General features: G+C 39.1%; 3 protein-coding genes across 8 annotated transcripts in view; 2 read left to right on the top strand and 1 right to left on the bottom strand.

Moving 5' to 3' along the window:
- The window catches only part of lyrm4b (LYR motif containing 4), a gene marked incomplete at its 5' end in the record, with an annotated part of 65345 nt that extends 50313 nt beyond the window's left edge, over positions 1–15032 (bottom strand). For 5 of the 6 annotated variants that reach the window (XM_082184398.1, XM_082184399.1, XM_082184400.1 and 2 more), the window contains 2 exons: positions 2874–3027; positions 14878–15032. In XM_082184398.1, the coding sequence (XP_082040524.1) occupies positions 2874–3027; positions 14878–15032 (309 nt within the window). The remainder of the gene's footprint in view (positions 1–2873; positions 3028–14877) is intronic. The other variant, XM_082184403.1, reaches the window with a different exon arrangement.
- LOC309508777 (uncharacterized protein) lies at positions 8–2896 on the top strand (the record flags this gene model as incomplete). Its single annotated transcript, XM_082183247.1, has 4 exons — positions 8–23; positions 1198–1208; positions 1263–1892; positions 2054–2896. 4 exons carry the CDS (start codon positions 8–10, stop codon positions 2540–2542), a joined length of 1146 nt encoding a protein of 381 aa, XP_082039373.1. The 3' UTR covers positions 2543–2896.
- Positions 15033–15139: 107 nt separating the features above from the next.
- fars2 (phenylalanyl-tRNA synthetase 2, mitochondrial) overlaps positions 15140–23519 on the top strand; it is a 151536-nt gene continuing 143156 nt past the window's right edge. Inside the window, exon 1 of the mRNA XM_082184356.1 lies at positions 15140–15220. Coding sequence (XP_082040482.1) covers positions 15155–15220 — 66 coding nt within the window. The 5' untranslated portion in view covers positions 15140–15154. The remainder of the gene's footprint in view (positions 15221–23519) is intronic.

Genomic DNA, 23519 nt, shown 5'->3' with positions numbered 1-23519 from the left:
TTGAATTATGTTTTTTCGGACCGGTACCAGAGCCCGTCTACGGAGAGCCTTGGCACTTCCTATTAGCCCCATTGTATCGATCTTGGTTGCAGTTCCATTAGAATTCCACTAGAGGGGATCGCGGGCGAGTGCAGACTGAATGGGAGTCTATGGGGCAAGACGGCTAAATTTGTCTCTTTCACCCGATTGCCGTTGAGAAATCTCAGATTTTATTGTAGGTTTTGCAAGTTTAACATGGGTTATAGGCCGAAAATTGAATGAACAAGTACTTATGTCCTTTCGATTTCTTACAGGTTGAGTTGTTGTTGCCCATAACACGCTAGCATTCTGCTAATGAACGCTGATTGGTCAGTGAAGGACTGATTACGACCAGAGATACCGCTTGATGGCATCGTGGCATCCGAAGCGGGACCAGAAACAAACAAAACAAAAACTCTTCTAGCACGTGTGTTTACCCGTGTCAGCTGTGTTGTGTGTTTACCCGTGTCAGCTGTGTTGTGTGTTTACCTGTGTCAGCTGTGTTGTGTGTTTCCCTGTGTCAGCTGTGTTGTGTGTTTCCCTGTGTCAGCTGTGTTGTGTGTTTACCTGTGTTGTGTATTTCCCTGTGTCAGCTGTGTTGTGTGTTTCCCTGTGTCAGCTGTGTTGTGTGTTTACCTGTGTCAGCTGTGTTGTGTGTTTCCCTGTGTCAGCTGTGTTGTGTGTTTACCTGTGTCAGCTGTGTTGTGTGTTTACCTGTGTTGTGTATTTCCCTGTGTCAGCTGTGTTGTGTGTTTCCCTGTGTCAGCTGTGTTGTGTTTCCCTGTGTCAGCTGTGTTGTGTGTTTACCTGTGTCAGCTGTGTTGTGTGTTTACCTGTGTCAGCTGTGTTGTGTGTTTACCTGTGTCAGCTGTGTTGTGTGTTTACCTGTGTCAGCTGTGTTGTGTGTTTCCCTGTGTCAGCTGTGTTGTGTGTTTACCTGTGTTGTGTATTTCCCTGTGTCAGCTGTGTTGTGTGTTTCCCTGTGTCAGCTGTGTTGTGTGTTTCCCTGTGTCAGCTGTGTTGTGTGTTTAACTGTGTCAGCTGTGTTGTGTGTTTACCTGTGTTGTGTATTTCCCTGTGTCAGCTGTGTTGTGTGTTTCCCTGTGTCAGCTGTGTTGTGTGTTTACCTGTGTTGTGTATTTCCCTGTGTCAGCTGTGTTGTGTGTTTCCCTGTGTCAGCTGTGTTGTGTGTTTCCCTGTGTCAGCTGTGTTGTGTGTTTAACTGTGTCAGCTGTGTTGTGTAGTTCCCTGTGTCAGCTGTGTTGTGTAGTTCCCTGTGTCAGCTGTGTTGTGTGTTTCCCTGTGTCAGCTGTGTTGTGTGTTTCCCTGTGTCAGCTGTGTTGTGTATTTACCTGTGTCAGCTGTGTTGTGTGTTTACCTGTGTCAGCTGTGTTGTGTGTTTCCCTGTGTCAGCTGTGTTGTGTATTTCCCTGTGTCAGCTGTGTTGTGTGTTTACCTGTGTCAGCTGTGTTGTGTGTTTCCCTGTGTCAGCTGTGTTGTGTGTTTACCTGTGTCAGCTGTGTTTTGTGTTTACCTGTGTCAGCTGTGTTGTGTATTTACCTGTGTCAGCTGTGTTGTGTGTTTCCCTGTGTCAGCTGTGTAGTGTGTTTACCTGTGTCAGCTGTGTTGTGTTTCCCTCTGTCAGCTGTGTTGTGTGTTTCCCTGTGTCAGCTGTGTTGTGTATTTACCTGTGTCAGCTGTGTTGTGTATTTCCCTGTGTCAGCTGTGTTGTGTGTTTCCCTGTGTCAGCTGTGTTGTGTGTTTCCCTGTGTCAGCTGTGTTGTGTGTTTCCCTGTGTCAGCTGTGTTGTGTGTTTCCCTGTGTCAGCTGTGTTGTGTGTTTACCTGTGTCAGCTGTGTTGTGTGTTTACCTGTGTCAGCTGTGTTGTGTGTTTCCCTGTGTCAGCTGTGTTGTGTGTTTCCCTGTGCCAGCTGTGTTGTGTATTTACCTGTGTCAGCTGTGTTGTGTGTTTCCCTGTGTCAGCTGTGTTGTGTATTTCCCTGTGTCAGCTGTGTTGTGTGTTTACCTGTGTCAGCTGTGTTGTGTGTTTCCCTGTGTCAGCTGTGTTGTGTGTTTACTTGTGTCAGCTGTGTTGTGTGTTTACCTGTGTCAGCTGTGTTGTGTGTTTCCCTGTGTCAGCTGTGTTGTGTATTTACCTGTGTCAGCTGTGTTGTGTGTTTCCCTGTGTCAGCTGTGTTGTGTGTTTCCCTGTGTCAGCTGTGTTGTGTGTTTCCCTGTGTCAGCTGTGTTGTGTGTTTCCCTGTGTCAGCTGTGTTGTGTGTTTCCCTGTGTCAGCTGTGTTGTGTTTCCCTCTGTCAGCTGTGTTGTGTGTTTCCCTGTGTCAGCTGTGTTGTGTATTTACCTGTGTCAGCTGTGTTGTGTATTTACCTGTGTCAGCTGTGTTGTGTGTTTACCTGTGTCAGCTGTGTTGTGTGTTTACCTGTGTCAGCTGTGTTGTCGATGCCTTGAGAGAAAAGAAAGTGCAGAGCACGAAAGCACCAAAGTGACTGAAGGATTGCCGTAAAGCAGTATCTCTGGTCGTACGATGTGTATGACGTCATTGACATTTTTAAAAGACTTTTTAAAGCAAATAAGTGACTCTAAAAAATCTAACACCCAGCAGTGTGTAATTTCTTTGCATCTCCTTTCGAATACAACATTCAAATTACTAGACAAAAAATTATATCCTGAGAAAAGTGGATTTTGATGGGTATAGCGCCATAGACCTCCATTCATTCTGCACTCGCCTGCGATCGCCCCCGCATGGACAGAGACGTGTTACTGCAGCCAGTCCAGAAACCGGAAGTAACCAGAGAGTGCCAATTATCTTCCTATTAGACATTCTCTGGCGGTACCTGTCTTTGAATTATGTTTTTTTGGAGCGGTACCTGTCTTTGAATGATGGCCAGACTGTCCCGGGCCTTGTTCAGAAGCTCCTCCACAAGTTTCGGATCTCCCACTGTCTGGTTCTCCCTGAATGCATCTCGTACCCTCCGTAGAGCGTATGTCCTACAGAAACAAAATAGATCACGTGGCTTTTAACATTTGCTAGCTCATGTAAAATTCATCACAAAGGCTGTTCCCCAGGGAGTCGAAAATTCTGCAAATTTTCAAGGCAAAAAAAAAAAAAAAACGAGTCACGATAAAAGAGCTCAAAGACTTGTAAAACGAAGTTAAAATGGCATGGTTGCCTCACGGTTGGGTGCTACGTTATTTCAAACATGATACAGCATTAACGTTTTAGCACGACTCACAAGGCATGTATATGTCTGAAGAACTGCTGTGATACATTCAACAATATGTGTCATTGCTTTCCATTCAAAGCAATAAAACATAAAACATGAAACATTGCATCGTAATATAATTTTGTAGAAATGTCGCCACAGGCACACAGACGTCACTTTCCAACCAAGCAGCTTTCTGCTGATCAAGAACACACACTTCTGTGACCAACTTGAACCTGTTGCAAAATCTACGTGGGAAAGTTGTTTGCAAAACTCTTAAAGAAATGACTGGATTTCGAACGTGAAACTTTGCTTAGCAGAATTACATCTGATCCTCGGTTTTGAAAGGAAGCAGTTTTAATGTCTGTCTGGACATTGACATACACATTGATTTTATTCCAAAACTGAAAGATCACAAGACCACTGCAAGGTTTACAAACTAAGTCATTGAAAGCAAATATAATCCCATTATTTACACAGAATCCAAGTCTCTTTTATCCATCATGATAAACCGGTTCCTGCCGATGGAAGAACTCACATGAAGGGTTAGATGGAAGAACTACATTAAAGTGTTAGTTCACCCAAAAAGATATATATATATTTTTTTTTGTCATTAATTATTCACTCTCATGTTGTTCTAAACCTGTAAGACTTTCATTCATCTTTGGAGCACAAATTTAGATCTTTTTGATGAAATCTAAAAGCTTTCGTTCCCTCCATTGACAGCTACACAACTACCACTTTGATGCTTCAAAAGTTAATACTAATCCATATGAATTGAGCGGTCTAGTCCAAATGTTCTGAAGAGACTCGATCGCTTTATATGATGAACAGATTGAATTTAGCCTTTTATTCACATACAAACATTCATCAACTCACACATAAACAGAAGCTCAAGCCTGAGAACCAATGAGGTTCATTCTCGTGTTACGCATCACGTTTGAGCTTTAGCAAGAACCAATGAGGTTCATTCTCGTATTACGCATCATGTTTGAGCTTCAGCAAGAACCAATGAGGTTAATTCTCGTGTTACGCATCACGTTTGAGCTTTAGCAAGAACCAATGAGGTTCATTCTCGTATTACGCATCATGTTTGTGCTTCAGCAAGAACCAATGAGGTTCATTCTCGTGTTACGCATCACGTTTGAGCTTCAGCAAGAACCAATGAGGTTCATTCTCGTGTTACGCATCATGTTTGTGCTTCAGCAAGAACCAATGAGGTTCATTTTCGTATTACGCATCATGTTTGTGCTTCAGCAAGAACCAATGAGGTTCATTCTCGTGTTACGCATCACGTTTGAGCTTCAGCAAGAACCAATGAGGTTCATTCTCGTGTTACGCATCACGTTTGAGCTTCAGCAAGAACCAATGAGGTTCATTCTCGTGTTACGCATCATGTTTGTGCTTCAGCAAGAACCAATGAGGTTCATTCTCGTGTTACGCAGGTTCGGTTGAGCTTCTGTTTATGTTTGCTGATCAATGTTTGTATGTGAATAAAAGCCTAAATTGAATCTGTTCATCATATAAAGCAATCGAGTCTCTTCAGAAAAATTGGACTAAAACGCTCAATTCATATGGATTAGTTTTATGATCTCTTTATGAACTTTTTGAAGCGTCAAAGTGGTAGTTGCGTAGCTGTCAACGGAGGGACAGAAATATCTCAAATTTCATTCATCTCTTCATTTGTGTTTCGAAGAAGAACGAAAGTCTAACGGGTTTGGAACGACATGAGGGAGAGTAATTAATGACAGAATTTTAATTTTGGGGTGAACTAACCCTTTAAGAAATGAGATCTGACTGACAAGGAAGCAATGAGCTCATCACACGTTGGCGGGGGGGCGAGGAGCATCGCTGACAGCGCATTGGGTGAAGACAAACACAGTCACATTTCTTTCGGATGACAGTGCTGTGTGTGCCACATGCTAATAATGCTGGAGTCATTAGACAGCCAGTTAAGCTGTAAGGTAGATTCGCACATCTACACTTCTGGGGAGAGAAAACCCGAGGAGGAAACACATCTCCAGCCTTTTCATCTGGAAACACGAGCAGTGTGGGGCAAACGAAGGCCCAGTGCCATGCCGAGATCAAAGTTTCGCCCCGCACCCGAGGAACCACCTCCACCAACACGCTCTGACAGCCAAATCCAAGCCTCCTACCGTTTCATGGGATGAAAAAACAAGGGAGAAAGGCAGAGAGGTGAAAGAAAATCTGAAAATAATGGGAGAAACCCACAGAGAAAGAGACAGACAGAACGGTGAGAAGCACACTCATGCGGAAGCTGAAAAATCTTAGATCATACACTTAAAAAAACAACAGATGACAGATGCAAAATTGTTTCTTGAAAAAAGAATAAATAAAGAGCGAGTCATCTTTAGAAATATCACAGTGACAGACACTTCAAAGGAGTCAGAAATGAGCAGCCGGCTTTGAAGCACACATCATGTGCTTTTTCAACAGGCTCGTGTGTATTAACTGTGACAAATCTGAGGTCAAAACCACACACACACACACACACACACACACACACACAACACAGGTACAATATGTAGAAATATCAGATCATTGAAGTCATCTATACACTAACACATTATTACTCAATATTCAGTCCATTCTGGCTTACGTATGGAAATAAATAAGCTACGCCTTATGAAACACACGTTAAAGTAGTCATAAACAACACTTTTGGTTGACAAAAACATTCCTTTTCACACAAATAATGATTACAGGAGAAGAAAATTGATTAATAAAGACTAGGGGCCCTATCTTGCACCCAGCGCAACTGACTTTGTACACCGACACATGTATCATTGCTATTTTGCACCAGCGCACAGCGGACTTTTCCCTCCACAGACGCACGTCAGTAAATTAGGAAATTAACTTGCGCTCCCAGGGGCGGTTCAGTGAAAAGAGGAGGTGTGTTTCATCGCAAACGTTCCCTGGTGCTATTTTGTAGGTTTAGAAAACAATTCCGCCACTGACCAGGAAAAACCTAGTCTAAAGGTCTAGTCTAGTGCGCATGTTATTCATATGCTATTTTAAGGGCGCATGCTTGGCCATAATCAATGTAGCGTGTGCACAACGCGCATACACTTTGCTTCTCTCATCTACACAGAAGATAATTTGGGTGGGTTTCTCCCATGATCCCCAATGTCACTTCTCTGTGTTTTACGGCCCTGACGAGAACGTCGGTCTCCTCGGCTGTGAACCGCTCCTGGCAAATCCGCCGTTATAATAGCAATCCGCCATGTAACAAACGCGCCTGCTCTTAAAGGGAATGTGAGATGACGCTCTGATTGGTTTATTTCACGTTATGCCCAAACCACACCTATGAATAATGAATCTACTTCAGACCAACCCATTTTAGATGTGCGTCGGGCGCAAGAGTCATTTATCCCGCCGGTATAATAGCAACAGCGCCCAAGACCCGCCCACAAAGTTACTTGCGTTTCGCGCTTGATACTTGCTTTCAGATCGTTAAAATAGGGCCCTTAGTGTATCCCTTCATTTGTAATTTCTCGCACAATACTATGTTACGACCTCAAAATACTTGTACCATAGTGCATGATTTGTAAACTAATACATTTAGATTTTTTCATCACATAACGTGCTCCATGTTTGGCTTTTCTGAACGCATTTTTAGCACCACTCACTAGACATTTCACTTTGAAAGTGACGAAACGAAACACGCAATAAGCAATGCAATATAATTTAGTAGAAATGTCACCATGAGCGAAGAAAAGATGTGCGAAGCTACCAACTTAATTTATAATGATATGAAAACAAGTATGGTAGTGTACTGTATACATACCATTTCATTGACTGTTTTTAATCCCTATTTGAAGTGTCTCGCCTTACGTGTCAAAACAAACTCCAAGAGGCGTCAGTGATAGTTTTCATTTGGCCTCTAGAGGCCGCTCTCGTACTGTATAATGACAGCAGACTCTTCTCAGCCGCTCCAGCAACGGACGCAACCAGGAAAACTATATGGATATTTGCAGATTTGTTGTTCTAACAATCTGTTATCGTGGCAAAACCGATCAATCGGTCGACCTCTAGTCCACTTGTTATGTTAGTCAAGCTTCACATCAATTTAGCTTCACATGGACATTTCTCTGTCTTTTAGCTTTAAGATTTCTACATGCAAACGACCTTGAGTTGTGCGTTAAAGGTTTTCTGCTTGCTGGGTCTTACATATCTGGCATTTTCACTAAAACTACAAGCTGAATTCACTCAACTCTAATGTTAGCATTTTGCTAAGCTAACAGCTTGGTACTCCAAACACAGAAAACGGATTTAAAACATGCAAATATTAGTAAATTTTTAATCAATACATTTCTGAACATTTATGTTTGACATTTCTCTTTGGACTCATTTTAAGAGCTTGTTGCAATGCATGATTTCCTTTTCTGTGAAGGTTATGATGCCTAGCAATGCCAAAACAAAAGATTGACATGATCATAGGCCTTCAAAAATAACATTCAGACACTTTTTTTTTTTTCATGGAAGCAAATCAACATTACAATTGAATAAAGGGCTTTGTATGTTTCTATATAAAGTAAGGCCATCTTGGCTCAACAAATACTTCAGTTTGCATCACTTCTCATTATATTACACACTCGGTTAATAATAAACCACTCACATCATCCCTTCGAGGCAAAAGCTGATAGATATTTTCAGCATTTTCAGCCATCTGGCTTTAAGGTCATCAACAAGACAAAGCATTTGTCAAGAGGAAAACAGAGACCGATCTGTAGATCTGTGGTGAGTTCTGGTTGGGGCCATTGGACAATTAAGCAGTTGGTCTTTGTCATCAGTGTAGGAATGGCTGAATCATCGAGCATTACGCATATCGAATCCTCAGAGAGACACTCATCCTCTCTGCCAAGTAGCCAGACTTAAATGTGAGCCATGATGCACGTGACTGAGCAACAAAACGCTTGTGTTTTTAAGCGAATGCGTCATATTGTCGGATATGGTTAAGCTGACCTTAAACAAAAGCATAACATAGCATCCGACTGAATGTAGTGGGTGGGAGCGTGATTAACACATGGGCAGCTGAGAGAACGATATTCATGGAGATGAACAGAAACTCTCACTTTAGATCTTACCACAGCAGATTAGCAAAAGTTTGTTCTGTAGGCGACAATTAGCGTAGCATCACCCATGGGCAGTTAAAAACACACAATTAATTCACCTCACCAACACAAAATATGAGTAATAATAGGCATCTAAAAGAACATAAAACAACTTGTTTCATGGTTCTGTGAAGTGGAACCAATTATAATGGCTTAATATTTAATGACACCTTCAGCTGTAAATACACGGGCCATGCTTTATTAGCTAAAGATGCTTCCTGCCCCTGAAATTAAATTCACAAGTACAGTTTAAAAATGATGAGTGTGGCCAAAATCGTGTTAACAGATCTGTGCACATAGAATAAGAGAACAAATGAGAAGAAAAAAGGCAAGATGATGGGGAAGAGATATAAGACAAGAAGAGCCAGTGAGAAGAGATGAGAACAGCACAGTAGAATGTAAAAAAAAAAAAAAAAGAAAAAAAAAGAGATGAGACAAGGAGGGACGAGATGTAAAGAGATGAGAAGAAACAAAAGGAAAAGAGGACAGAGACGGAGTGACGAGAAGAGATAAGGAGAGAAGTGAGAAATGAGACCAGGTGAGATTAGAAGAGAAGAGAGGAGAAATGAGAAAAGCAGAAGAGAAGAGACAACGAGAGACAAAAATGAGTCTTGACCAGAAAAAAACAAGACAAGGACAGAAGACACAAGAAAAGATAGAAGACAAAAGGAGAGAAAAAGGGAGAAGGACAAACAAGATGAGACAAAGAAAGAAGAAAAGGAGAAATAGGTTGAGGCAAAGAGAGAAGAGAAGACAAGATAAACTAAAAACCATGATGTAAAGCAACTGGAGACAAAATATAAGAGAAGAAATAAGACTTGAGAAGAAAAAGAGAGAAATAAGAAAAGCTGAGCAAGTAAGAGACAAGATGTGAAGAGATGAGACGAGAAGAAACAAAAGGAAAAGAGGACAGAGAAGGAGTGACTAGAAGAGATAAGGAGAGAGAAGCGAGAAATGAGACCAGGTGAGAAGAGAAGAGAAGAGAAGAGAAGAGAAGAGAAGAGAAGAGAAGAGAAGAGAAGAGAAATGAGAAAAGCAGAAGAGAAGAGACAACGAGAGACAAAAATGAGTCTTGACCAGAAAAAAACAAGACAAGGACAGAAGAGACAAGAAAAGATAGAAGACAAAAGGAGAGAAAAAGGGAGAAGGACAAACAAGATGAGACAAAGAAAGAAGAAAAGGAGAAATAGCTCGAGGCAAAGAGAGAAGAGAAGACAAGATAAACTAAAAACCATGATGTAAAGCAACTGGAGACAAAATATAAGAGAAGAAATAAGACTTGAGAAGAAAAAGAGAGAGAAACAACAAAAGATGAGCAAGTAAGAGACAAGATGAGAAGAGATGAGACGAGAAGAGACAAGAACAAGCAAGATATGATAAGACAAGATAAAGAGAAAAGGATTGACAAGAAGCAGGAAGAGATATGGAGAGAGAGAACTGAGGAATGAGGTGATACAAGCAGAGAAGAGAGGAGAAATGAGAGAAAAAAGAGATGATAAAAGGCAAGCAAGAAGTGAAGAGAGGAGACAATACGAGACCAAAAGAGCCAATGAGAGACGAGTCTTGACCAGACAAAACAAGATGAGGACAGAAGGTAAAATAAATGACAGAACAAACGAGGAAAGAAAACAAAGAGATAAGAAGTGAAAAAAAGACGTAAATGGAAAAGAAGAGACTAGAAGAGATACAAGGAGACACAATTAGAGGAGACAAGAAGAGATGACATGAGGAAAATAAAACAAACAGAGACAAAAGGAAGGAGAGAAAAGGAAGATGTGAAGTAAAGAAACAAAAATGAGAACAGAAGAGAAATAAATCGAGACAAGGAGAGAAAAGGAGTGATGTAAAAATCAATCAAAAATCAAAAAAGAAGAGACAAAACTAGAAGAGAAGAAAATAGACGAGACAAGATGAGAACAGACAAGAGAAGAACAGAAGAAACAAGAACAAGAGACAAAAAGCAGGATAAGAAGAGAATGAGAAACGGGGCGGGAGGAGAAATGAGAGAAAAAGAAGAGATGAGACGATAAGACATGAGAAGACAAGTAAGACGAGAAGAGACGTGTGTTGTGATGCTTGATCACTTATTTATCTTCAGCATTTAAAGCTTTATTTCTCGTGAGCGTCTGGATGAGGCTGTCGTCATCGCTCCGCACTGGCGCTCGGGACCGCGGGGAGGGATATATTTAACGGGAAGACGCTTTACGTAAGAGATGCCCTACTTTCTGCAGTGTAGTGTGGAGAAAATGTGCTTCCTCTCCTCAAAAAGAGTCTCTCCTTCTCTCTGCGTGCGTCTTGTGAATCTTCGTTCTTGGCAGATCTGATATTTTTCTTACCTTCCGTCAAAATCAACATCTCTTTCATCCTCCCTTCTCAATCATTCACTCTCACTGACTGATATGTTTCCGGCTTTCAATCATCTCGCAGTCGCTCTGAGTTGTCCTGCATTTCATTCACTCTTTCCCCTCCCTGCATCTCTCTCTCTCTCTCTCTCTCTCTCTCTCTCTCTCTCACTTCTTTCCTCCTGCGTAAATTTCAGATCACACACACGCACGGCTCAAACCACAACCCCCAAAAAATCCCATTTGAAGGTGTATTACACTGCATATCTCAAAAACGCCAAATATGAGTTACCATCTGCATGTAAAAAAAAAAAGGCCTTGAATAATTTAACAGACTATATATTACACAGTTAGAAAAGCACCGTGCACATTGGTTTTCTCGCTAAACCGGCCAGCGTTACACTGAAAACAATGGCTGTAGTTAATGAAACATGAGCAGAACGGATGTCTGCGTAAACTCTTCGTAACCGTCCGTCATCACTGTGACAGATCAGGTAAAAAATGGTTTAACGAACATTTTATAGTTTCTTTCACTCATGTTTCAAGAATGATGGCCATTGTTAAAGGGATGGTTCAGAGTAAAAACAACCTAGGATCCTTTGCACCATGACCTCGAGCCAAACACCCCCCAGAAGCCTTTTTCCCCTTGGTTGAACATTATTAAAGTTAGAGCTTATTTAGAGATATCAGCCGGATGGTTTAGTGCAGGCGCTAACGGATCCAAGGCTGTATCTGGTAAATTACCCCACTAATAATGCCTGGAATGATACCAAACTTCTACAATAGTACAAATAGGTTCTGTACTCATAAAACGAGGCATTGGAAAGTTTGTAAGTACATCAGGAGTTTATTTAAATAACACTTGCCTGACGGCTAATGCTACCGCTAACCCGGACGTCGACGTCACTTTACTGAGTTGAGAAAAGCCCGTAAAAGTCCTGGCAGAAAACGATGCATAAGGATGTAGTGTAACGACGATTTTTTTTTTTTTATCCGAAGTGTTGACAACTTAGTGTTAACTAATAATTGTTGCAAACTGGTACTACCAACAAAATATGAGTGCATTCCTGAAATAGGTGTCATTACACTACATCCTTACGCATCACTTTCTGCCAGGACTTTTACGTGCTTTTCTCAACTCAGTGAAGTGACGGCGACGTGCGGGTTAGCAGTAGCATTAGCCGTCAGGCAAGTGTTATTTAAATAAACTTAAATGGGGGGGGATACTATGAAAGTCAATGGGGTCCATCAACTGTCTGGTTACCGACATCCTTCAAAATATCTTCTTTTGTGTTCAACAGAAGACATAAACTCACAGGTTTGAACAACTTGAGGGTGAGTAAATTTTAACAGAATTTTTATTTTTAAGTGAAGTGAACTATCCCTTTAAGTAATATTTGTTATTTTTAATGATGCGTAATGCACTTTATGGATTCAATGGATTTAGGTATGCATTAATAATAAAGTAATAATAATAAGCCAACAATTGTTTTTTATATTATTAGGCCAATAACTGATAAATGGTCGATATAAAAATTCTACTGTATGAATAATAATACAAAACAAAAATAAAATCAATGAATTTAGGCATTATAATGCACATTTAACAGTGTTATTAAATCATTAGTGCTTTAACTTTAAAGGGATAGTTCGCCCATAAATGAAAATGTGTCTTTATTGGGTGAACTATGGCTTTATGTGAGCATTGCAACATGTACAATTACACCTAATATCAGTATACTCGACAGCATATACACGATAAACCAAAAATACTGTCTATAATAACTTGCATATCAATTCACTTAATTCTCTCTTCGTAAATTAGGCCCCTTGTGGCTTTCAATTCTTTATGAATTTATTCAAGAACAGTCCACAAATCCACTCTGCCTAAAATGTTTCATCAATGAGGTATTAATGAATTGCATTAATATTAATATTTGTATGCAGGCAAACCGAAAGGATTACAAAAGTAAGAGCTCTAAGCCTGTTAACACGAACGCTGGCAGACTTTAAGGAGAATCACACTGGAGACTCAAAGCTCTATGGAAACTGAGTGGGTGGGAGAATATTATCCTTTGCCTGTCAGCTTGTTATTCTGTGAACACTTTAGGCCTTTTATAGCTATTTGTAATATAAATGCACAATGATGATGATAGAATATCTGAACAATAACCTGGAATGATATTATGGCTTGATTTTCCCATATTAGATGAAGTGTTGAGGTGAGAAGCAGGGGATGTTTCGAATGACACACTTTCGAAACTGCTCATACTTGTTCTGCAGTATGTACACTTTGCACTGTATACATATGCATGCATATATCAATGCATATATTGATATAATATGCAGAAGCACAACAGAGCACACTGTGTGAGATTCTGCCTCCCAGAAAGCAATGCACTTGACCTTTCTTTTCCACTGTGACATAAGAATATCAACCACGACGTCCCGTTTCTCATCTCATCTTTCTTTACTGATTAATGGATCTCACCAAAGGCTTTTAGACAAACTCGTTTAAAAGTGCAATAATAATAAAATCATAATGTATTAACATTTTTAATAAATGTTATAATTTTAGACCACAATTTAGGTCATTTAAATAATGTATCACTGTTTCACATACTATTAAACTCTGAGTGGTGATGCAAGTGGTTAAAGGTCTGGGCTGGCAACCAAAAGACTGAACCAAAAGGTTCAAACCCTGGAAGAGCTGATCCATCACCATTGTTCACCTTGATCACCACAGTTAACCTGGGGCGAAAACACTCAGGGTTGTACAGCCTTCTCTGCTCCTGGAGAGTTGACTGTGATTTCTATAAACCCTGAGGATCTTGATTATCATGTTCAGGTTTCTAATTAGGGCTTGGACTGTGGACCTCCAGGAGCAGGGTTTGACACCTTTGCACTTTGGCCTAGACTTAGGGTTCATTTACAAGACAATAATGTACTAAAAATGTTGTTGTTTTTTCATACAGACGACAACATTGTCAAAACTCTCCCGTTCACATGGATCCACAAACACTGTCTGTATTCTGCTGCCAGGCCAGTAGTTGGCGATGTCCCTGAACAAAGAAACACTGCACACCTACAGACTGAACACGTAACGCACATGCGTATTGTTGCCTTCACCGTTTTCACAGATTCATGCTTTTGTAATTTGATGATAACGGTATCGTATTCAAAAACTTGCACTTTGAAACCTGTTTTCTACATTTAGCATTTTCAGGACCGCAAAACAGCCAAAATGCATAAAAAAAGTTTTCCATTTTTTTGTTGAAAATGGTGTTGTGTCCCTTAATGATGGATCGAAATTTATCTTGAAAAAAAAAAAAATGTTTTATCTATATTTATCTATTCCAGCATTTATCTGAAATAGAAAGCTTTTGTAACATTGTAAATGTCTTTACCTTCCCTTTTGATCAAATGAATGCATCCTTGCTGAATAAAAGTATGTATTTCTTTAATATATTTGAGAAAAAAATACTTTGAAAACGTTTGAATGGTAGTGTATAATGTAACAAAAGTGTTATATTTAAGACAAATGCTATTCTTTTGAACTTTCTATTCATCAAAGAATCCTTAAAAAAAATTGCAACTGTTTTTAACATTGATATAACAATCATAAATGTTTCTTCTTAGAATGATCTCTGAAGGATCACGTGACGATGCTGAACACACGCACACACACGCACACACACACACACACATATATAATTACAAATGGATCAAATAAATGACTCTTAAAAAAACAATGTTTTTTTTTTTTTTTAAAGAAGTCTCTTCTGCTCACCAAGGCTGCATATATTTCAAGATATGATGCATGCATGCGTGTGTGTGTGTGTGTGTGTGTGTGTGTGTGTGTGTGTGTGTGTGTATGTGTGTGTTCAGCATCGTCACGTGATCCTTCAGAAATCATTCTAAGAAACATTTATGATTGTTATATCAATGTTAAAAACAGTTGTATTTTTTTTTAAAGATTCTTTGATGAATAGAAAGTATATATATGCATGCTTCATATCTTCTAAGAATATATTGAGATTAATTTTATTCAAAATAATACATAATCTGCCAGGATCCGCCTGTACGAGCCACAGACACTATTACTTAAATGACACGAGCCTGTGCTGCTAATAAATACATGTAAATTCGTGTCAGTACCTGTAGTTATACGAGGGGAATTTCTTGCTCTCTTTCAGAAGCATTCTGTAGAGTGAAAGTACATGCTCTCTGCTGGACGCCGCCATGATGGAAACAGAGCTGTCAGTTCGACGCAAGGACCCAAGAACAGCTACAGGAGGCGCGCCTGAACACATACACGCTCTTTAGCGTTAAAATATACGATCTAAGCTGATTTTCTAGTTTAAATGATAAAGGTTTTTTCATAAGTAAAATATCATAAGGTAATACAGTGCAATAAATTAATATATACTATGAGATGTGTTGTTTATTGATCAGGCACATCAGCGGTCGTCTCAATAACAGCACGCGCTTCCAGATAGAGGTGAGTGAGGGGTTGTTCTGTAGTTTCATGCGCTGATTTGCACACATTTATTCTGTTTTTTTGTGAATTATGACCGGAGAATTACTGTCAGTGTGAGCATTTGGCGGCTGTTATTTGAAGTGTGGCTTGTCAGTATTGAGTTGTCCGTTTGAATATACATTACAGGCTAGCTAGAGCTTGTTCATGAGTCTGAGCAGATTAATCTCAATGAAACTCCTCACACAAACAAAAACAAACAATATATCTGTTGTTTATATTGGTATTTGTCCTGCCATAAATATATCTGACTCTTTAAATTGCGTCATCATGTGATTTTATGAGACGGTGTTAGATTTACTGTTCACTGTTGTTTTCCCACTGCTACTTTTTATATTTACATGTTACAAATAGCACTTTTGTGCGTGAAGTGTGAACAGTGAACTTTTGTGATATAATAACGGAAATAACTGAGCTTTTGTATGTATAATTTCAATTATTAATATGTTTTTGGTCTCATTAACGTGTAACTGTCATCCATATTTGGATGTGTGCTCTTTCAATTGCATAACTTTTATGTCCACATTCCATCTCTGTTCTCTCAAAAAGGGAAAATGTAGTTCTCGGGTGGAACGCAAAGCCCCTATAGGCAATAACATTTGATGTTTTGGTTAAGTTGAAACCCAACTTGTATGGTCTAGTACAGGAGTTCCCAACTTATGCTGTCTGCCAAACTTGTATAACCTAAAATACTTGCTTAAAGTTGTCATTAAACAGAAGTTGTGGTAGTCTTTTCATGTATATCCAAGTGCAACTGCTTCTCGAACAAGAACAAATGTGGGCGGGGCTTGATTTTGTCTGTGGGGAATTGATTGGATGGTTGTGGTTTGCTATTGGCTGATCTCATGTGAGTGACAGGTTGCCCCGCCCTCGTCATCAGAGAAGAGAAGAGATGTCGCTGCTAAAAAGAGTGGAAGCTACTTTGATTCAAGATTACCAGGTGTATGAATTTTTATGGGTTCGCAAAACCCCAGTTCAAAAGTCTGTGTGCAATAGTTATCATCTCACACATTTATGTGACACATGAAAAAAGAAAACCCTACAAGCAAATGGTTTTGCCTCTTTATATCAGAGAAACTGTATTTTGAATGTGTGTATTTGACAGACGTTCATTCCTGGGAATCAAACACAGGCGGCTATTTCAATACTCTGATGTTTGAGCTATTGTAATATGATCATTTATTGACAGATAGAAAAAAAAAAGAAAAAAATCTGAGACACTTAGCAGCAGTTTAGTGTCTTTATGACTAGGGATGCATGATATATCGGCCACCATATTGGTATCGGCCGATAGGCTATATGTTCATTTTTAATGTTATAATAATGGATTATTTCCTTCAGCTGAGACTCTTCTGATGTGCACTGTGTGCCATGATGGTTTTGAATTGCTTCAGAAAAGTGCCGTCATAAAATCATTATGACTGTGTGATTGATTGGGATATGTCTTTTAATCGTGAGACTTTTGTTTTTGTAACCTGGCACTCAAAAATGATATCGGCCAATATATCGGTTATCGACTTTCAAATGTAAAGAGTTATTGGTTATTGACCAAAATGTTCATATCGGTGCATCTTATGACCTTAGAAATCCTGGTAAGGAGGTTCTGAAAGATGGTGGTGGGGTTTCCTTCTGCTATGCTGTTGTGTTATGCATTACAGGCCCGTCTTTAAAGCCGTGTCACACCAAGTCGACGTCAGAGAACTAGTGGCGATGAAAGCCGAATTTGTTGCCGCTTTGCGTCGGCTGCGTCTAAGCCATAAAGACTGACTGTAGGGCTGGGCAAAAAAAAAAAGATTTTTTGGATTAATCGTTTTTTTAAATGTTTAAAAATCGATTCTCAAAGGCCACGAATCGATCCATCGAATTTTCCATATTTATTTATCTATCACCCTAAAGCCAGTATTAGTCTTCCTCCACTGTTAGGCTTGCAGCCTCTGTTACAGCTAATGCTGGGAGATTTTATGTTTGTTTTATCTTAAACATAACCTGATCCTGTTTGATCAAGGCATGTGAAAATCCTGTCTATTCATTGTACATGCGTTTGAAATATAGAGTTGGCTTCTGTTTTAATGTACCCAAGTGTACCTAAAATAAAACGAGTTTAATATACAGGTTTGTGGCTCTTAATTTATTTTTTTATTAATTAACCACTTGTAAACTTATGTTCACTGTTCTTTTTTTTATAAATATAGGATTTATATTAAATCTATATTCATTGAGTTGAATCGAGAATCGAAATCGAATTTTGAATCAAAATCGAAAATCAAATCGAAATCTAATCGAATCGGATCATCTGAATCGATACTCAGCCCCAGCTGACAGCCAGCCATGTGTGTTCTGCGTGTAAGGAAGTAATTGTATATATCATCAGCCAATCAATAGTCAAAAAGGGAAACCTAAACTGGAACTGCAGATATAGCCTAGAAACCCTAAACAATGCAGCGCTTGCTTACCATTTCGAGTATCAATCATGCTGATCACTTCGTTCCAGACGGAGATGATATTCACGTATTTCAATGCTCAGGGAAGATGATGTAAAATTAGAACAGCTTTTTGTCTGTGCCGTCTAGACTTCGTCTTGAAGCCAGCGATCTCTCTCATCGACGACCCGACGCGGATCAACATGTGGAACATATCGCAAAAACTAACCTGACAAACTCTCGACGTTGGCAGACCTTTGGCTTTGTGTCACGGCCTTTATTTTGACAGTGACTTCCATTTTAAGTCAAGTCATCTTCATTTACATAGCGCTTTTAGCAATATAGATCATTTCAAAGCAGCTTTACAGTGATAATAGGAAATTTATCGTAACATTTTTTATAAAAAAAAATCGTAATAGATTTTTTTGGCTTCACCACAGATCTAGAATAAAGTTATTTTCCAGCTAAAGCTAGTTTTTGGTTGATTCACTTCCATTGCAAAGATCATTAGTCATTAATAGGGTCCGCTTACACGACACAGTTTTAACTGAAAACAGTAAACGTGTAATGTGTTCTGGCTGTTGATTTGCACGACGAGTGTTTGGTGGCTCAATGTTTTCCACTTTCCACTTCCGTTTCGAGCTAAAACCTCCATCAATTACATTGCACTTTTGCTAATAAGCAGACAGTTGCAAATCCACAAATTGTACTTTAATCTGTTTAACGTGATGTAAAATGAAGCCACGATCCTTCCTGGAGCCGTGAGTTTTCAGGCAGCTTTCCTCAGGAACCCATCAGATCAACCCGTGGATTTGCAGATCTGTAAGTTTTAGAGCTTCCAATAATGTCCACTTTCTCTGTGAAATGCTGGCTAAGGGAATCATATGCCACACTGTCTGGTGAAGAGTCGATGTTTGAAGATCCTTGTTCTAAAATTAAAGTGTGAAGTAAGTCACATATCAAATGAATGTCACTGTGATGTGTTAAAATCTGCTGGAGATGTTATGAGAGGTTATTTTACGACTGCCATCAGAAAATTAATTAATTAAATTTTTTTTCTGATTCAGCAGGGCTGAACATGGAGAAGAGTGTGTGTGTGTATATATATATATATTATTAGTCTGCATTTGAAGTGGATCAAAAAAGTTCATCAATAAGACAAGAACGGGTATTGTTCAAAATTCGTATAACTTTGATGAAAGGTTTTAATCCACTTCAAATGTTTACTGCTATATATATTGTGTGTGTGTGTGTGTGTGTGTGTGTGTGTGTGTGTGTGTGTGTGTGTGTGTGTGTGTGTGTGTGTGTGTGTGTGTGTGTGTGTGTGAAATGAACTGTATAGCACTGTTGAGACACTGATGACTGTTGGTGCATTTGGCACTTTTATGTGTGGCCAGTATGTCTGTAATGGGCTGTAAACTGGTGTTGGCGACAAAATCTGACATTTTTGTTTAAAAGGTATTGTGCACCCTTATTTGAAAGTGACTTTTGTGTGAGCTGGGCTTAATGCATCTGATGTACTATTGACACATTTCACATGAGATCCTTGGAAATGTAGAGAACGGGAGACGACAGCAAATACAATTGTTGTATATTCAGGCTGGCTTATTTGACAGACGAAGGCCAATTTTCCAGTTAAATCAAGCTTTTATGACCACAAATGGACTTTCATGCAACTTGACCATGTCTACTGTTCCTCCATTAACAGTTTCTCACGTGACTTCTCCAAGACGCCTTTCGAGTTACTTTCACACATCTCAGTTTAAATGGCAATTTCATGTAGTTGAATCTAAAGAGAAGCCAGATGTATTGTTTTAAGTGTGTGTGTGTGTGTGTGTGTGTGTGTGTGTGTGTGTGTGTGTGTGTGTGTGTGTGTGTGTGTGTGTGTGTGTGTGTGTGTGTGTGTGTGTTGGTTTGTCACCTGGATAATATTCTTCAAATCAAAACCACATCCATTAATGCATGCATGGGTCTGTCCGTGCATATAGTATGCTTGAAAGTTGTACTATTGACACTTGAGATCCTTTGGAAATGTGGAGAACGGGAGACGACAGCAAATAAAATTGTTGTATTCCCAATTGCTCTGTTAGCAATTTTTTTTTTTTTTAAATACATGATTGTGTTTCCATGACTTTCTAAAAGAGGGAAACATATTGAGAGATATTGATTACAGTGGTCAGAAGAGAAAATGGTGTGAAATTTGCCATCACACCCTCAGGCGTTGTATTAGACACACCTTCGCAATGTTAATCAGCTTGTGTTTTAATTTAGTGCAGAGGTAATATAACACAAAGTATAGCGTTATGAATATATATTACATTTCTTTATAATGATATGTTGATATCTGTGGAAACAACTCATCTTTGAAAAGTACCTTTATGCTACTTAATGTCCTTTAGAGAAACTCTCAGTTGTGTTTCTGACGGGTGTTGACCGAATGTCTTTCCTTGAGTGAAATATGGATTTATGGTGATTTTCAGTGATGTTTGCAGTCCTTGTGTTTCTGTGTGTTTTCAGTGCCAAGGTTTCAGCTTGATTTGTGTGTTTTTTTTATCCAAGGCTCTTTCTCTGCAGATAACAAATCAACCCATCAGCTTTATGAAAAACACAAGCTGCCTTCAGTCTCCTCTGAGGAACATGTTTCTCTTGCTTTCTCCGTCTCTGAAGCATGAAGAACGGGTCTGTGTTTGACCCGCAGAGATCGATGTCGTGCTCATAACACATGAGTGTAGAGAGATGTTGAGCTCAGCGGGGTTGGGGTGTTGAAGATGAGGTTGGATTTAGAGGGTGTCTGCTCCTCAGCGCTGCTGGAGAAGGTCACAGACGTGTGCTGTGTGCAGATGGCCCTAGCTTTGAGTGGAAAGGTCACCAGCGAGTGGCAGGTCAAGACAACAGACTGTGAAATCGTGTCATCTGATTGAGTTGATCTCTCCATTCAGAGCCCAATTAACAGAGGGAGAAGAAATGACAGCTGATTATGCCCAGGATTATTTAATGCTTTTGTTTGTTTATGTATTTATTTATCTAGTTTTAAATGAAATACAAAAGTTTTTTTTTTTTTTTTTTTTTTTATGCAATAAGATGATGAATAAGCAAGAGGAAATGGTGTCCAAAAAGTTGGGTTAAAAAATGTAGCCAAGATTGATGATAGTTAGTTTTCTGAAAAATGCATATTTTATAACAGAGCATAGGAGAAACTGAAGAATAACAGCGCACACATAAATACATCAAGATATTATAAATAAAAAATGTAACACTTTTGAGCTTTTAAAAATAACAGAAAGAAAAGCTTGTGTATATATGCACTTTTATGCTGTTTTAAATTTGAAGGTACAGAACACATTACAAACAATTCAATTTTTAAAAAAATGCTTTCTATTCAAAGAATCCTAAGAAATATGGATTCCATAAAAATCTGAAGCAGCACAAACTGTTTTCAACATTAATAATCAGATTTCTTGAGCAGCAAATCATCATATTAGAATGATTTCTGAAGGATCATGTGACACTGAAGACTGGAGTAATGATGCTGAAAAATGTATCACATGAAGAAATGCATACATTTTAAAATATCACCATAGCAAACAGTTATTATAAATATTTTAAGTCTTAATGTATTTCACAATATTACAACTTTTACTGTGATTTTAGTCAAATGCTGCAAAATATTTAAAAAAATCGTACCGACATCAAACATCTAAACAGTTGTGCATATTTATAGATAATATAATGTTTATTTATATTTATCAAAAAAAAAAAAAAAAAAAAATCAATCATGTATGAATAAGCCAAAAGTCTTTACAATATTGAGAAACATGTCCAGCTTTTGACTGAAACTGTGTGCATATTTAAATTATCCCCCATGATGCAGATGTTTCACATTACACACTATATCTGATCTGGACCTGTACAGTTATGCTTCACATATGTCTCCGAGCTCTTTCATCAGTGCTGTGAAATATTCAGGCTGGCTTATTTGACAGACGAAGGCCAATTTTCCAGTTAAATCAAGCTTTTATGACCACAAATGGACTTTCATGCAACTTGACCATGTCTACTGTTCCTCCATTAACAGTTTCTCACGTGACTTCTCCAAGACGCCTTTCGAGTTACTTTCACACATCTCAGTTTAAATGGCAATTTCATGTCTAGTTGAATCTAAAGAGAAGCCAGATGTATTGTTTTAAGTGTGTGTGTGTGTTGGTTTGTCACCTGGATAATATTCTTCAATTTTCATCTTTTCAAAACCACATCCATTAATGCATAGGTCCGTCCGTGAATATAGTATGCTTGAAAGTAGATCAGAGATCAGTGCTGTTTTGGCAAGACTGTCTTGTTAGATGATTCTTGTTTTCATGTTGATGACATGCAGTTTTCACTGTAGATGTTGTGGAGATTGAGACAGCTTGTTAGTGTACTTTGTTTCTCCTTTTTTGTCTTCCGATTGTCATTCTTCCCTCACAGCATCATCGAAAATACAGAGAAGAGTCTTTTTCTCTCTTCACTTGAAAATCTCTCAGTCAATCTCTTTCTTAATGAGAAACACAACTTCTGGATGACAGCTGAGGCCGCCTTCGGTTCTGTTTTATGTGTATTTCTTTTTCTTTTTTTTCTCTGATATTTGTTTTTCATTAGTGCTTGATCCTGGAATAATATTCCAATCAACCAATCAGTTTTGAGGGACGAGTTTACAAGTTTAGGCTTACAACCAGAGCTCGTTGCTTCTATCACTGTTATTCACCCATCATTTCCCTCTGATTTTAGGGATAAGTTATGGTAAGGGTTAGATTTAGGATCGGGTTAGTACTATGTTTTCGGACAGGAAATATATGTTGATCTTGGAAAATGTCTTGCTTGGCAAAATCCCAGTGACCTTATAAATAACAGTAATAATTAGGGGAGTGGCCCACACATTTTTCAGAAATTTGAAAACTAGCCAATCAAAAACACTCTTTTCTTGTCAGTAATTATGTGCAAACGTTGGAGGGCAGGGTTGGGGGAATAGGGTGGGAGAGGTAGAAGTCAACAAAATTTGCCTCAAAATACATACAGTACCTTCTAAAGGGGTGTGTGTAGAATTCAGAAACTCTTGTTAAAGCGACACCAGTTGGCGTCAAGTGAACTACTGCTCATGGTCTACACTTATGAAACACAAGAGACTGAATGTGTTTCAATGCCCCGATATACATGTACTCATGGCGAAGATCGTGGTTGATGAGATATGATCTTCCAGCACTTTTTCAGCTGTGCGCTGCTATTCTATGGTGCACGGTAAATCAAGACCAGTCAATCTGAGCGATCAAACCAGTCCAAGCGCGCTCCAGCTGTAAAACAGTGTCTGTTTGGTCTCTACACATCATTCCTAGACACCATACCCGAGATCCATTTTCCATTGAGCTTTTAAATGAGGTTGGAAAACAATGCGTCGTGATCGTGTCCCGGAAGTCCTATAGCTTTAGCCAAACAGCATGTCATGTCCTTGTTATGTTGTGTGTGTGGTCTCATTCAAATCAAGATGACCTGCTCTAAAAAAAAAAAGAAGGAAAGATGTGTGATGTACTATGATTTACTAATGTTTCGCAAAGCTAGAAAGCAGGCGTGGCGTAAAAACCTCATCTGTATACTGTTTGCATGCACGTCGGTGGTTTAGCGTCATCAAATTGCGATCGGTTCATGAAATCGACCAAATTTAGTGACTACCGATCGAGTCATAGAATGTGATTATCGGCCGATGGCGATTGATCTGAGCATCCCAACTTTTAACAAACATCCAGATGCCGTCCAGACACTGCTGAGAGCGGCGTTTAGATGAATATGTAAATATGTGCTGCTAGGGGTGTGAC

The sequence above is a fragment of the Leuciscus leuciscus genome (assembly GCF_965113295.1).
Source record: "Leuciscus leuciscus genome assembly, chromosome: 11".
NCBI lineage: Eukaryota > Metazoa > Chordata > Actinopteri > Cypriniformes > Leuciscidae > Leuciscus > Leuciscus leuciscus.
Note: the sequence above shows the minus strand (reverse complement) of the source record. Positions and strands in the feature narration are given on the sequence as shown.